Raw genomic sequence first — 15677 nt, 5'->3', positions numbered from 1 at the left:
TGGATGGATGGATGGATGGAGGATGGATGGATGGATGGATGGATGGATGGATGGATGGATGGATGGATGGATGGATGGATGGATGGATGGATGGATGAGCTGCTAAAACAATGGATTATGGTTGGCTGGGTGCCAAAAGGGTGGTGCCTGGCAGAGAAGAATGTGTAAAGGACAAATTAGACTTAACGAGATACGTGAGGAGTGAAAATCAGCGGCAGTATTCTAACGTGACGTGCTGATGTTTGATGTTATTGATGATATAATCCCCTTTTTATCACGAGATGGAGAAACTGGTGCGTAATGATGAAGAGAAGAAAGAGAATGGGGAACAAGACATGAGGGTTTGGAGGCGTGGATGACTTTTCAGAGGGAAGGACGGTGGTTTTTGAAAATGGAAAGGGACAGGCGACCTAACGGACGGACTGCAAGAGCACGAAACACGGAGACGAGCCCGGTTGTTCGTTTGTTGGATTAAAAAACAGAGGAGGGAGGACTGGACGTGAGGAGGAGATGGACTGCAGCAGGAATACCATGTATGAATGAGCGGATGGAGGGAGCGCGTGAATGAATGGAGCGGCTGCACACACACACACGCACACACACACCTGAATATGAGGGATGGCGAGGAGAAGGCGCAGATGATGGAGAGACAAATGTGATGCGACAAAAGGAGGATCAAGACAACGACAGAGTACCTGTTGCCGATTTGGGTCTGTGTCGTCCTTTGGGCCGGCGCTGGGAATTGCCCATGCTATTCTTCCTGTCCCAAAACATCACCGCTTCATTCCACCAGCACACACACATACACACACTCGCACAAGCGCGCTGGATGAGCGAGCGACGGACACGGAGAGAGGCTGGCGGTGTGTGTGTGTGTGTGTGTGTGTGTGTGTGTGTGTGTGTGCGTGTGTGCTAGAGCAGGATGAGACAAGGAAGAAACTGTGTTGGAGTGTGTGTGGAGCGAGAGAGAGGACAGTGGGTCACACCATCGCTCGGGCTGCATGTCTGGCCGTGTGTGTGTGTAAGAGAGAGAGAGAGAGCATGTGACTGTGGCTGAGGGTGAATTATCGAGCGAGCGAGCGAGCGTGGGTCCTGTACCATGTATGTGAGGGTTGAGCCGTGCGCTACGTGAGCTGTTCACAAAACAGAGCATACTTGTGTGTGTGTGTGTGCGTGTGTGTGTAAGAGAGAGAGAGAGCATGTGACTGTGGCTGAGGGTGAATTATAGAGCGAGCGTTTATGGGGGGTGGGGGGAGATGTGAGCATGCAAGTATGGATGTGTGACAGAGAGAAAGACGGAACGTGTGTGTGTGTGTGTTGTGTGTGTGTGTGTGTGTGTGTGTGTGTGTGTGCGTGTGTGCTAGAGCAGGATGAGACAAGGAAGAAACTGTGTTGGAGTGTGTGTGGAGCGAGAGAGAGGACAGTGGGTCACACCATCGCTCTGGCTGCATGTCTGGCCGTGTGTGTGTGTAAGAGAGAGAGAGAGAGCATGTGACTGTGGCTGAGGGTGAATTATCGAGCGAGCGAGCGAGCGTGGGTCCTGTACCATGTATGTGAGGGTTGAGCCGTGCGCTACGTGAGCTGTTCACAAAACAGAGCATACTTGTGTGTGTGTGTGTGCGTGTGTGTGTAAGAGAGAGAGAGAGCATGTGACTGTGGCTGAGGGTGAATTATAGAGCGAGCGTTTATGGGGGGTGGGGGGAGATGTGAGCATGCAAGTATGGATGTGTGACAGAGAGAAAGACGGAACGTGTGTGTGTGTGTGTGTGTGTGTGTGTGTGAACACTTGGATATTACAATGGAAGGTCAGGCTGGTGCAAGTGAGCATGGGAAAGAATATATGAGTGAGCAAGAGTGTGTGTGTGTGAGACATAGATGGAGAAAGGGGGAGAGATGGAGAGGGACCATTTGTCATGTTGATGAGCTTTCAGCCAGTCATATCCTTCCTCTGCTGTTCAATTCATAAAGAGCAAAGCAGAAAAACAGCCAATCAGGAGCCAGCGTCTGACAGAGGTAGATTTGGAAAGACTGAGGGAGACGGAGACAGAGAAGGAATTCAGAAGAATTGGAGGTGAAGAAAACATCATTTGGACAACGAAGCTGAGAACGAATAACAGTGACGTACATTTTTTTAATGAAATTTTGCTGCAAAAAGTGGGAGAAAAGAGGAGAAAATGTGGGAGGAAAAGAACAAAAACTTAATTCCTTAATTGCCACATATGCTATGAAATATGATACTAATCCGGATTCTGCATGGGCGACTTTCAATTAAGTGTCATGGGTGAAATCCAAGGATTCTAATGCTGCTGCGTCACGTTTTCAGCCATTGTTTGTGAGGATCTGTCTTTTTGGAGAAAGATGTTTGGAAACACAGTAGTCTGCGTCCGCCGGTGATGATGAGAGTCGGGCAAAACGCATAAAAGAAGGTGGTGGGAGTGGGCGGGGCCGGGATCGGGGCAGACAAAATTGAAAGTGAAGTCTGAGAGTGAAGCGAGCTGGGGAGACTGAGATTGGGGGGAGGACAGAATACAGGATGAGGAGAGAGAGAGAGAGAGAGAGAGAGAGAGAGGAGAGAGAGAGAGAGAGAGAGAGAGAGAGAGAGAGCGCTACAGAACGAGTGTGATGCCACCTTTTGCCTCTTTTTTACCACCTTTAATTTAGATCTACGCACACACGCGATATCCACTATAACCTGTCATCTTAATTTGAGAGCGTCAATCGGTGTACCACAGGGATGCGTCTCAGGAACACTAAAGAGTTTGGCCCAGTGCATGGGTCCTCCCCCGCCATCAGTAATGGAATTTCAATGCTCAATGTTTGACCTGTTATAACCCCCGCGTGCGTCCCTGCTGATATCACTAATCAGTCTCACTTCCTCCTCTTCACACTCATCCTGTGAAACAACCTTTCCATTGGTGATTTTCACCTAAAACATCAACTTGCATATAAATTCATGAGTTTTTTTCTTTTTTAACTTCCAGTTCTTTTAAAAGAGTTATAAATACCCTGTCATGTAAAGAGAACACTAACCTAGTCCGTTAGCTACACTAACGAGCTGGTTTCCAGCAAATGCTAATGCTAAAATGGTAAACTGAGTGGGTCCAAAGATCACCAGAGTGGTTCAGGTAGATTTAGAACCTGATTTCCTTCTAATCTGAAGTTTGAGTCCCAGGGAGGAGATGATTGACAGAGCAATGCTAACAAAAACACCGCAGGTGGAGGGCTGGCGTCACCGGGGGAATTGAAGGCTGCAAATTTATTTCCCCTCTTTTCCTTTTCCGTTCATGCCAAATCTGCTGGGATTCCTGACAAAGATCCTCTAACTGTCTCTAATCCAGGTTCATCCTTGGGCCTCCCGCAAAGATTGCCCGTGAAAACCCGGCCCTTACATAACGGCAGCACAAGGGCGCGCCACGCCAATGAAAGTGTATCCTGTTCGCTATCTTGCTGATTTGCCACTTTGGCAGCTGCTATTAAGATTTCACGCTAGCAGCCGCGTCGCATCAGCCATCGGGCCGAATAACGCCGCCGTTATTTGCTGTCAGAGCCGCCGTCAAATCCCGACACGTGCTCATATGCACGCTCTGTTGTTCTTCAGATGAAACTTGTGCATTTTTTAAAAGCTTAAACTGAATTCACCTGCCCCAGAAAAGTAAGATAATGGTTTTGGGCATTTTTAAACAATATATACAGATAAAAAGGGGTGAAGACTCTTGCCTTACTTTTGGTAAATCTCGCTGGAGGCCATTTCAGTGCATTTTTATTTTGTCTTCAGTTGTTAAGTGCTGCTAATCATTAAATCAGTGGTGTTAAAGCACAACTGATTTTAACTCTGGGTTTTCAAAGCATGGAGTTAGTGAACAACCCTACAAAGAAACTGGCAAACTAAAGAGATACTGAGTGAAAAAACTGCAACATTTACACAATACTGTCAATTTTAGGCCAACAAAACAAACAATATTATAACAGTCTGAGCACAAATTAGCAAAAACTTCTATTGAACTAGTTTTCTTTGAAGGAAAATCCATGGAAAAATGCAGAAAAGCCACAAATTAGTAGTAATTCAAAACGGTACCTGCAGGAGGGTCAGACAGAAGGTTTTGTCCATTATTGTGGAGGCAGCGGCAGAATCCTGAACTGAACTGAGAGAGGGAGGGAGGCGTGAACAGATCTGTGGGCCGGGAAGGAGGAGAGGAGGAGGAGGAGAGGGGGAGAGGAGGAGAGGAGGAGCGGTGGAGAGGAGGAGAGGAGAGGAGGAGAGGTGGAGAGGTGGAGAGGAGAGGAGGAGGAGGAGGAGGAGCGGTGGAGAGGTGGAGAGGTGGAGAGGAGAGGAGGAGAGGAGGAGAGGGGGAGAGGAGGAGAGGTGGAGAGGTGGGGAGGAGGAGAGGTGGAGAGGAGGAGAGGAGAGGAGGAGCGGTGGAGAGGAGGAGAGGAGGAGGAAAGGAGGAGAGGAGGAGAGGTGGAGAGGAGAGGAGAGGAGAGGAGGAGAGGTGGAGAGGAGGAGAGGAGGAGAGAGAGGAGAGGAGGAGAGGAGGAGAGGAGAGGAGGAGAGTGGAGAGGAGGAGAGGAGGAGCGGTGGAGAGGAGGAGAGAGGAGGAGGAGGAGGAAAGGAGGAGAGGAGAGAGGAGGAGAGGAGGAGAGGAGAGGAGGAAAGGAGGAGAGGAGGAGTGCCAGGTTTGGAGAAAAGTGCAACAGATGATGGGAAAAAGGACAAATGCATCCATATGGATGTGTAGAGGCCACACTGAACACACACTCACACACACACACACACACACACACACACACACACAAACTTCCTGTCCACTCCAGCAGAGCAGACATCTGGTACGAGGTGGATTATGGGTAATTAACGGCCCTTTAATAATTCCAGCTGAGCGAGGTTTCTGACTGGATTACACTCACAGAAAATGTGTTTATTGCATGTACACACACACACACACACACACACACACACACACACCTTCTAACTTTGAAAAATACTAAGACAAATACATATCCTGTCCAGAACAGCCTTAACCTAACCAAACCTTAAAATCATGTCTTAACCTTCCTTTGAAGTTGTGGGGCCCATAAAAATAGCCCCACATCCCCAAACATGGCCTCAATTTGCTCGTAGAATGAGTCTTTTGGTACCTCATGTGTAGTAAATGCGAACACACACACATACAATCCATACTTGATTGTCTGAGCGCATAAAACTTTAATCACAGCCATAAATTTGTCTTTTAGAAGAACAACAAATGACGACATGATTAATATCTGTAAGCACTTCAGCGTTGGGGTGTCTAGAATTTATTCCTGGATGAACTGGTGAAGGTTTGAGTTGTGGCAACGTCTGGAAATCTGTCAGATTTTTGGATTTGTGTCATTGGGCAAGTTTATAGAAGCTGCACTTTTCTGCAGATTGATCAATAATGGACGCAATTGTGGCTGCTCTCCATCTAATGGATACTTCTGACTTTAAATTATAAAACGAGTGTGGAAAATCCCACACAGGGAGGAAGAAGCGCAGAAGAAATTGCAGAGATTTGACTTCTTGATGGACCCGCATCCTGAAAACTTGAGTTGGTGAAACAGTATATATATATAAATTAGTGAGATGACATCCATCCTGTCTGCATGTGAGAAAGTATGCATCACATGTAAGTGTGTGTATTGTTATGTGTGTGCTGTCAGAGACCATTAAGCTGTTAATCCTGACCCTGCAGAGATTACTGCTGCTAGTTTAATAAGAAAATGTGGGAGGTATTAAATATATGAGTGTCCCTCTGGTATCTACAGTCTGGCTGAAACAAATCCTTTATTTCATTTATTCCGGGAGACAACTTGACTTTTTTCGGAGACACATTGGCTTGGCATTTTTCAACACAACACACAGAGGCAAGAGTTATAACCAAACCTTGTCATCCAAGCGAGTTGTGTATGACGAGAGCAAAACAATACCTAAAACTGCAGTTCCCTTTTGGGAGACAGGCTCGACTGAGCCGTTCCAACGGACTTTCCCACCATTAGCTGCTCACGCACATCTGCTATGTCCGAATCATCAGTGGGATCCGGAATTTTCTCACAATAATGAACCTTATCTGCAGCCAACGCAGTGTGTGTTGACACCGGAGATGCTGGACGCCGTGAGGAATAAACAGGTGGCCCGGTTAGACCGATAGCAACATCTGCGGGAGCAATTCCACAGAAACATTCCCACACTTGAGGCGACAGTAACATGTGGAACCAAGTTTGGCAACATCAATGCACCTGTGTTGCATTAAAGAAAATCATTTTTACCCCAAATGCATAGAATTAGCATCATTTATTAACCTTCTACTCATTGCTGACTAGATTAGCATGTGGTGCTAAACCCAGTGGTCAGGGGAATACATTGTGGACACCCAAGCTCTAGTCCACCTCGCCCCCAAGAGAGAGCCAATCCCTCCTGCTGTGAGGCGGACGATGCACCATATGCTTCTGTGCGCTAAAAATTAAATCAAGCGTCAACTGCCAGTGACAGAAAGAGCCTTAATTTTGAGAGTGAACGCAAGACGTTTGGGCTAATGTTGCATAAGGGTGTTATAGCAATGCGCACAATGCAGTCTGACAGGGGAGTTTCACCAAAAATACGTCGCATCATCCTCAAAAGTTGTTTTATTCTTTCCCATATTTGGGGACTCTGCGCTGTGGTGTGAAACAAAAGGGGTTACATAAGAATTTTGTGGTTCAGAGCCCCATTTGCATTATGTAACTTTGGTTTGGGACAGATAATGTGGACATGGTGTGTGTGTGTGTGTGTGTGTGTGTGGGGGGGGGGGGGGTAACTACAGGGGCCACAACGGGAGGTGGGAAATTAGATTATATAATGTCCATAAGGAGGAAGAGGTGAGAAAAGGGGATAGAAAACTTGGAGAAGTTAGAGGTAAAATGGATGGATGGGATGATGGAAACAGGGCTGCATGGGAATAAACAGCTGAGCCTTTACGGGGATTTTCACGAAGAGTTCGGAATTCTAAGCCACCTCTTCTGTCTGAGGCAGGAAGAACCCGAAGGCAACGCTGACGCAACAGCAGGCTCCATCTCTACGTATCCCTACACTTGATGCAATGTTGCTACGGTGGGGAGAACTTCCAGCTAGTGCTAAAGATTGTGGAAAGTTGGAAAGGAAAGCTTGGAATTCTGATTTATTTTGTTTTTAATCCTCTGCTGCAAATTGCATGGGCCAGTGGTGTGCTCCATGCGACCAAGAACACGCTCGCATCACTTCAAACTGGCAGCAGCCGATGACATCGCCTGCACGCAATGTCATCGGCTTGGTGATTGATGACACCGCTGAAGCCGCAGATGAGGAGCGTGGGAATCCGAGTCACGCCCGGAGTCATTATTTAGAAGGAATTCCACAGTGAGGAGTAATCCCCATTACATTACTGAGGGGACCGTGTCTGAAGATAAAAAAAATAATCTGGAGGACACTCTGCCCAAGGATTTAACTTAAAAAATAAAGGAAAAAGACTTTTAGAAGGACCCAAATAAAACTGTTGTTTTGGGAAATTAGAACAGTTTTGGCCCAGAACCAAAGGCGAATAGGATAGAATATAACATGTATAAAAAGACAGGTTTTAGTGCGTAATGGACTGTTTATAGTGGGACAGAGAGGGTAAATGGACTGGTTGCAATGGGTCAGAGAGGGTAAATGGACTGGTTGCAATGGGACAGAGAGGGTAAATGGACTGTTTATAGTGGGACAGACAGGCTGAATGGAGCAGTTATAATGGGACAGAGAGGGTAAATGGACTGTTTATAGTGGGACAGAGAGGGTAAATGGACTGTTTATAGTGGGACAGACAGGGTAAATGGACTGTTTATAGTGGGACAGAGAGGCTGAATGGAGCAGTTATTATGGCACAGATGAACTTGTGTAGACCCAAACGCCACATTAAAGTGTGCATGTTGATCTAAAACATGTCAACAACAGCCCGGAATCCAGACGCAACAGCTAAAGTTAATCACTGCATGTAGACTTTGTTGCTATGGTAACTCATAGACTCCTTGCTGACTCCAAACCTGCGCTTTGTCAGGCGCCGCGAGCGCTCTCTGATCCTCCGGAGCCGCTTGGCTCTCACACATTGCAGCAGACCACATAAGATCATCTAATCCCCATGAAGCAGATAACCTCATCTGATTGGACGCGCTGCCGTCAGACACCGGGAAGTTTACGGGTGAAGAGCGAACGAAGACTTCCAGAGTAAAACGCATTCATCCTGGCCTGGAACTCTGACGCTCCATCTGCGTGTTTCTGCTCTGTTGTGTCTTCAGAGGGACCGATGGACGCCTGCTTCAGTCATATGTTGGTTCGCATCAACTGAAGCTTCTTTGGGAACACCTTCACAGGCGTGGGAACGGTGCAGAAGCAGGCTAAACCCAATTCTGCTCCAACAACAAAAGCTGCAATTTTAGCTTAAAGTTCGGCTACACTCACACCAAATTTCAGACTTATGTTCTAAACGTAGCGTCATTCAGCCTGCGAATGGAGGGAAATGTGAAGAGATGAAGCTCTGTGTGTGTGTGTGTGTGTGTGTGTGTGTGTGGTGTGCGCGTGTGTGTGTGTGTCCTCCCAACTCCTGATTTCTTCTGCTCCTAACCAGGAGAATTTCTCTCTCTCCTCAATGTCACTCGACCAGTCCATCTCCTCCCCAGCGTCCTCACATCTTCTTCCATCTTCATTCCATCCTCTTCCAGTCCAAACAAATACTACTGTTCCAAATGTCACATTTTGGAGGCTTAATTTATCCCAAAAACCATCAACTGTATGAATTAATGCAGGAGTTCTTCAGTCACATACAGAGAACCTTTGGAGAACCGTGGGCGACGGACAGATGCGTTTGGTCCTTATTGACAGGAAGGTGTCTTCCTGCTAACGCCAAAAATGTCAGAAAGTTAGTGCAAACTACCTGACACCTAATAAAGCCTTTCTTTAAACTGTCCAGAACTGCTGTGTTGCGAGTGGATCCCACGACACCTGTGAGGAGTTTACATGTTCTTATGGTCACATTTAATTCCAACATAACCCATTTTGGATGTTCTCTCACTGAACACCTGCCTAGGAAGGTGCTGATCCCCGTTCTGCTGCCAAACCTCCCCGACCCACCGCGGCATGAGCTTCACAAGGCCCCTGAAGGTGGCGCTGTGGGACAGGGCACCGAGATGTTAACCACAGATGCTCAGCCTGGGCCAGCCTTTGCTCACCAATTGTATCACTCACGAGGTTCATGTGTAGTCCAGCAAAATCACACTGTCATCACCATGGTTACGTACAAACTCCCAACTAAATCAGCTGAGGAGTTCAGTGGTGGACTAAATTAGAATTTGGGTGGATTCAAGGCTTAATGGAGCACACCTGTTGGTTGCTAGCTTTAGTCTCACTGAGAATAATCATGGTATTCGTCCCTTTCAGACATCAACGATGCCCACAAAGTCTTTCAACACTGGATTAAACCTAATTCTTTCTAATTATCAGTACATTAAAAAACATTTGTGGATGCATTTGCATCATTTAATCATCTTTGCCAGATTTGTTCTTAATCAGTCTAGATCAGGGGTGCTCATTACGTCTATCGCGATCTACTGATCGATCGCGGCGTGGCATTAAAAACTATCAGCCTATCATTTGTCCCATCACTTGATTGATATACAGGGCAGCCAGTCAGAAGCGCTCAGTTATTCAGCGAATCACCTCTGATTTGAAGCCATCGCTAAAGCTTCTGGTCATCAAAATGAATGAGGGAGCGGGACCAAGAAGACAAAAACATATCACTTTCATGCGGAATGGGAGGTGGACTTTATTTTCACGATGTCATTTTCGAAGTGCGTTTGCCTCATCAGCCGGTCTAATGAAGATTATTAAGCCCAAATACCGTTCCACCATGACTGATGAACATTTGGAAGTGTGCGTGAGGCTGGCTGTCAGCAGCTCCTGTCCCTATGCATCCCTGGCTGATTCACTTCAGTGCAAGTCATCAAAGTAAACTCAGGCAATTACTAAAATGTTAATAATTAGTTAATTATATGGTGTTTGGGAAATTAGAACAGTTTTGGCCCAGAACCAAAGGCGAATAGGATAGAATATAACATGTATAAAAAGACAGGTTTTAGTGCGTAATGGACTGTTTATAGTGGGACAGAGAGGGTAAATGGACTGGTTGCAATGGGTCAGAGAGGGTAAATGGACTGGTTGCAATGGGACAGAGAGGGTAAATGGACTGTTTATAGTGGGACAGACAGCTGAAGGGAAGCAGAGCAGTTATAATGGGACAGAGAGGGTAAATGGACTGTTATAGTGGGACAGAGAGGGTAAATGGACTGTTTATAGTGGGACAGACAGGGTAAATGGACTGTTTATAGTGGGACAGAGAGGCTGAATGGAGCAGTTATTATGGCACAGACGAACTTGTGTAGACCCAAACGCCACATTAAAGTGTGCATGTTGATCTAAAACATGTCAACAACAGCCCGGAATCCAGACGCAACAGCTAAAGTTAATCACTGCATGTAGACTTTGTTGCTATGGTAACTCATAGACTCCTTGCTGACTCCAAACCTGCGCTTTGTCAGGCGCCGCGAGCGCTCTCTGATCCTCCGGAGCCGCTTGGCTCTCACACATTGCAGCAGACCACATAAGATCATCTAATCCCCATGAAGCAGATAACCTCATCTGATTGGACGCGCTGCCGTCAGACACCGGGAAGTTTACGGGTGAAGAGCGAACGAAGACTTCCAGAGTAAAACGCATTCATCCTGGCCTGGAACTCTGACGCTCCATCTGCGTGTTTCTGCTCTGTTGTGTCTTCAGAGGGACCGATGGACGCCTGCTTCAGTCATATGTTGGTCGCATCAACTGAAGCTTCTTTGGGAACACCTTCACAGGCGTGGGAACGGTGCAGAAGCAGGCTAAACCCAACTGCTCCAACAACAAAAGCTGCAATTTTAGCTCGGCTACACTCTAACCCAACGAGCGTTACGTAGCGTCATTCAGCCTGCGAATGGAGGGAAATGTGAAGAGATGAAGCTGTGTGTGTGTGTGTGTGTGTGTGTGTGTGTGTGTGTGTGTGTGGTGTGTGCGTGTGTGTGTGTGTGTCCTCCCAACTCCTGATTTCTTCTGCTCCTAACCAGGAGAATTTCTCTCTCTCCTCAATGTCACTCGACCAGTCCATCTCCTCCCCAGCGTCCTCACATCTTCTTCCAGTCCAAACAAATACTACTGTTCCAAATGTCACATTTTGGAGGCTTAATTTATCCCAGAAACCATCAACTGTATGAATTAATGCAGGAGTTCTTCAGTCACATACAGAGAACCTTTGGAGAACCGTGGGCGACGGACAGATGCGTTTGGTCCTGTTTTGTACTGCACTTGGGTCCATACCATACCCATCACAGGTCCTTATGACAGGAAGGTGTCTTCTGCTAACGCCAAAAATGTCAGAAAGTTAGTGCAAACTACCTGACACCTAATAAAGCCTTTCTTTAAACTGTCCAGAACTGCTGTGTTGCGAGTGGATCCCGCGACACCTGTGTCATAACGGGCTGTGGATGGATGGTCAGATGTCGACAAACAGTTTGGACACAGCAAAAACAAGCTCGACCTTCTCGTGACAAGAGAAAAATGGGCTCTGACTTGTTTAAGTAGAACCAGATGAGGGGTGGGAAGCATGTGGAAGTGTCAAAGGCCCTATATGGGAGCTTCTGCGTGGAGGGCCGTGTTTCAATATGACCGAAGGTGAGGAGGAAGAGAGGAGTTTACATGTTCTTATGTTCACATTTAATTCCAACATAACCCATTTTGGATGTTCTCTCACTGAACACCTGCCTAGGAAGGTGCTGATCCCCGTTTGCTGCCAAACCTCCCCGACCCACCGCGGCATGAGCTTCACAAGGCCCCTGAAGGTGGCGCTGTGGGACGGGGCACTGAGATGTTAAGCACAGATGCTCAGCCTGGGCCAGCCTTTGCTCACCAATTGTATCACTCACGAGGTTCATGTGTAGTCCAGCAAAATCACACTGTCATCACCATGGTTACGTACAAACTCCCAACTAAATCAGCTGAGGAGTTCAGTGGTGGACTAAATTAGAATTTGGGTGGATTTACACCATTTATGTTAAGGCTTAATGGAGCACACCTGTTGGTTGCTAGCTTTAGTCTCACTGAGAATAATCATGGTATTCGTCCCTTTCAGACATCAACGATGCCCACAAAGTCTTTCAACACTGGATTAAACCTAATTCTTTCTAATTATCAGTACATTAAAAGCAAATTTGTGGATGCATTTGCATCATTTAATCATCTTTGCCAGATTTGTTCTTAATCAGTCTAGATCAGGGGTGCTCATTACGTCGATCGCGATCTACTGATCGATCGCGGCGTGGCATTAAAAACTATCAGCCTATCATTTGTCCCATCACTTGATTGATATACAGGGCAGCCAGTCAGAAGCGCTCAGTTATTCAGCGAATCACCTCTGATTTGAAGCCATCGCTAAAGCTTCTGGTCATCAAAATGAATGAGGGAGCGGGACCAAGAAGACAAAAACATATCACTTTCATGCGGAATGGGAGGTGGACTTTATTTTCACGATGTCATTTTCGAAGTGCGTTTGCCTCATCAGCCGGTCTAATGAAGATTATTAAGCCCAAATACCGTTCCACCATGACTGATGAACATTTGGAAGTGTGCGTGAGGCTGGCTGTCAGCAGCTCCTGTCCCTATGCATCCCTGGCTGATTCACTTCAGTGCAAGTCATCAAAGTAAACTCAGGCAATTACAAAACATGTTAATAGTTAATTATTATGTGTGTTTTGCAAAATTGGCTCATTCGGTTATGCAAGATACATCAACATACATTGTACATACAAAGAATCCTCAATACATTTGAAACTAATTAGAAGTTTTGCATTTTTGTGGTGGGTAGATCACTTTGACTTGGTCATTTTGGAAGTAGCTCACATGCTGAAAAATTGTGAGCACCCCTGGTCTAGATTATAGGATGGTTTTAGCAAAAAGGTATTTAAAGGCAGAGCAAGTGGTGAAGAAAACTGAGGAGAGATGGGGCAGAATGATGAACGAGAGGGTATTAAGTGAACAGATCGATTCTAACAGCTGAACACTGCTGCACCCTGGTGGCCACATCCCAAACTGTAACACTCAATGTTGACTGGAGCAGAAACCACTGATCCTGTGCACAGGATCTTCACATCAGCTTCTGGATGAAGGCTGTGAAATGAATGACTGTCTGTAGATCAGTCACTGTGTTACTGCTGATGATTACTGAGCCACTACAGACACCGTACCGGGGAACACTTATTTATACAGGTGACCAGGTGGGGGTGCGGGGTATCAGTGTGGTCTTATTGCATCCCTATCATGTTGATTAATAGACCAGAACATGACCACTAACTCTGTCATCCATGGGAAAACATGGTGTCAGTGGCAGACAAAGCAGATTTTGGAACTTTCATGCTCATTTTCGCAAGAGAAATGAGAGCACAAGACTTTGTTCCCGCTGAATCCAAGGAGGATCCCAAATGCCTGAAGAGAAAGCTTTAATGTGAGCTGTGATCCACTATTAAAACGGAAAGTCAGGAGTTCTACACAGAGGGCAGGTGAGACCACTGAATTATGTTTCAGTGACTTGAGAATCAAATGCTGCATCTTTGGAGATCTGCGTGAAGAGAAATTATGGGACAGATTTGTCTGTTGCAAGGTGGTCATCCCTGGTGGTGATGGTGATCTTTTACAGCAAATTCACATGGAATCCAGCGGCGCCTTCTCAGATGAGCTTGGGAAACTACCTGTGACTTATTCCATGTCACAGGCGAGACGTGTTGTTTGTGCTGCATGTCACATTCCTGTGTCTCTACAGAACAGTCTTATCCTGGTATCTGAGCCAACTCAGTGGGTGTCATCAGTGGTTGCTACAAGCATAAAGGACACGCAAGAACTCCGAATATGCATGAATCCAAGAGAGCTTAACACGGCTCAAAAAGACCACATCACTCCATACGCACTGCAGAACAAGTGGCTGCACACATGTCAAGTGTTGGCAACAACATTTTCAGTTCTACATGCAAAAAAATGTCCTTTAGCTGATTCCAACTTGATCCAAACTCCTCAATAAATGCACTTACATGTGCATCTAAATCGGACTGCACATGTCACTCCATTGGCGGATATATTGTGAATAACCTCTGTCTACCTCAGTTCATTTAGGTCAGATTAGAACCCGGCGCTTACACACACAAACACACACACACACAGTCCCATCAATGTGTGTGACAACAGTGGCGGCCAAATTTGACTCTCTGAGAACTATTTTAGTTAAACAACTAATCCATGATTAATGAAAGAACAAAGAAACCAGAGAAGGTGTCTTGACTTCAAAAAGCAGCTGAAAAATGAAGCAGCAATGTAAAAACCTCCAAGATTTGGAAACTTTTCTGAAAGTGAACCAAAAGGGCCTCTTTGCTGCCCTCTGTTGGTGGGCCAGGACATGATAAAAAGTCCCGCCTTCTGAAGCTGACTTGATTTTCATTGGCAATGTGCTGCTTCAAAAAATGGTCATGCAAATAACATCTGACTTTCTGGATGACATACACAAATAAAAAGAAGACTTCAGCACTACTTTCACTTAAGTTTTTATTTGACTGGTTAAGATTTCTTGACAAAATAGGGGGACAAGAAAGTCACAGGAAGTCAGCAGTGAAGCACTGATGTCGTCACATCGCTGCCAACCATGCAACGTTTACGACAGGCCTGGTTTTTATCTGCAGCAAATCCTCAGCAATGTTTGCGCTACGTGCAAGCAGGTGGAAAACTGTGGAATTGACCTGAAAACAACACATTGGACCTGGAAACTTCTACTTCAATGCCAGTTCTGTCTTTTTGCCCTTTGTTAGCCCGCCATCCTTTGTCGAAGACAGGCGGGCTTCTTTTGTCACACAGTAGTTCGCAGTACAAGACAGAGAAAGAGTGTTAACGTGATCAAACAGGTACACTTTATGATCGGGTTAAAGGTTAAAGGTCAGTGAGGGAGAGACCCAGGCTAAAATAGTCTGAAACACCAGCTGATCTTTAGTCATTCTGTCAGGAACGTCCACACACCTCAGTCCTGATCAAGACTGGTTTCTAAAGAACTTTATTACAAATGCACAGCACAGCGAGCATCCACCTCAGCAAGTTTTTCTAGTTCTGGATTTTTGTGTTTGGACAGAATCCCATCAACAGTTATGAGCGATGGTTTCTTTTCAAGGTTAGCCGTAAACATTAGAAATGAGGATTGTCCACAAGCCTTTGACCATAATGGTGACGCCCTTTAGTGATCAATAAGCCCATCTTCATTTTATGCAATTAACAGGTGCAGAGGAACGAGTCAAGCGAGGGGAACCCAACGGCACCACTTTATGGGTTCTAGCCTAGAGGGGACCTAGAGGTTTGCAACCCACAGGAAGAGCTTTGGTTCCACCCACATCTCCACTCTGAGCACAGTTTAGCCAGGCCTTCAAGTTCTGGTGCCACTTATCTTTTCCTTTGCTGAAACAATAAATACAAACAACAGGAACTAAATTATTGGTTTGCACTCAAATGGCCTTCTGCTTCAGAAAATAACATTCACATCAGCACAAAAGAAAAGGAATCATGC

General features: G+C 46.0%; 1 protein-coding gene across 2 annotated transcripts in view; it reads right to left on the bottom strand.

The window, feature by feature from the left end:
* nhsl2 (NHS-like 2) overlaps positions 1-15677 on the bottom strand; it is a 73648-nt gene that overhangs the window by 34638 nt on the left and 23333 nt on the right. The window contains exon 1 of one of the 2 annotated variants that reach the window (XM_057028078.1): positions 696-1016. The exons of the other annotated variant lie outside the window; for it this stretch is intronic. Coding sequence (XP_056884058.1) covers positions 696-804 — 109 coding nt within the window. The 5' untranslated portion in view covers positions 805-1016. Of the gene's footprint in view, positions 1-695; positions 1017-15677 lie in introns of those variants that run through there. 2 annotated transcript variants of the gene reach the window in all.

This window comes from Takifugu flavidus, chromosome 3 (assembly GCF_003711565.1).
Source record: "Takifugu flavidus isolate HTHZ2018 chromosome 3, ASM371156v2, whole genome shotgun sequence".
Lineage (NCBI taxonomy): Eukaryota > Metazoa > Chordata > Actinopteri > Tetraodontiformes > Tetraodontidae > Takifugu > Takifugu flavidus.
This window is presented reverse-complemented; position numbering and strand designations above follow the sequence as displayed.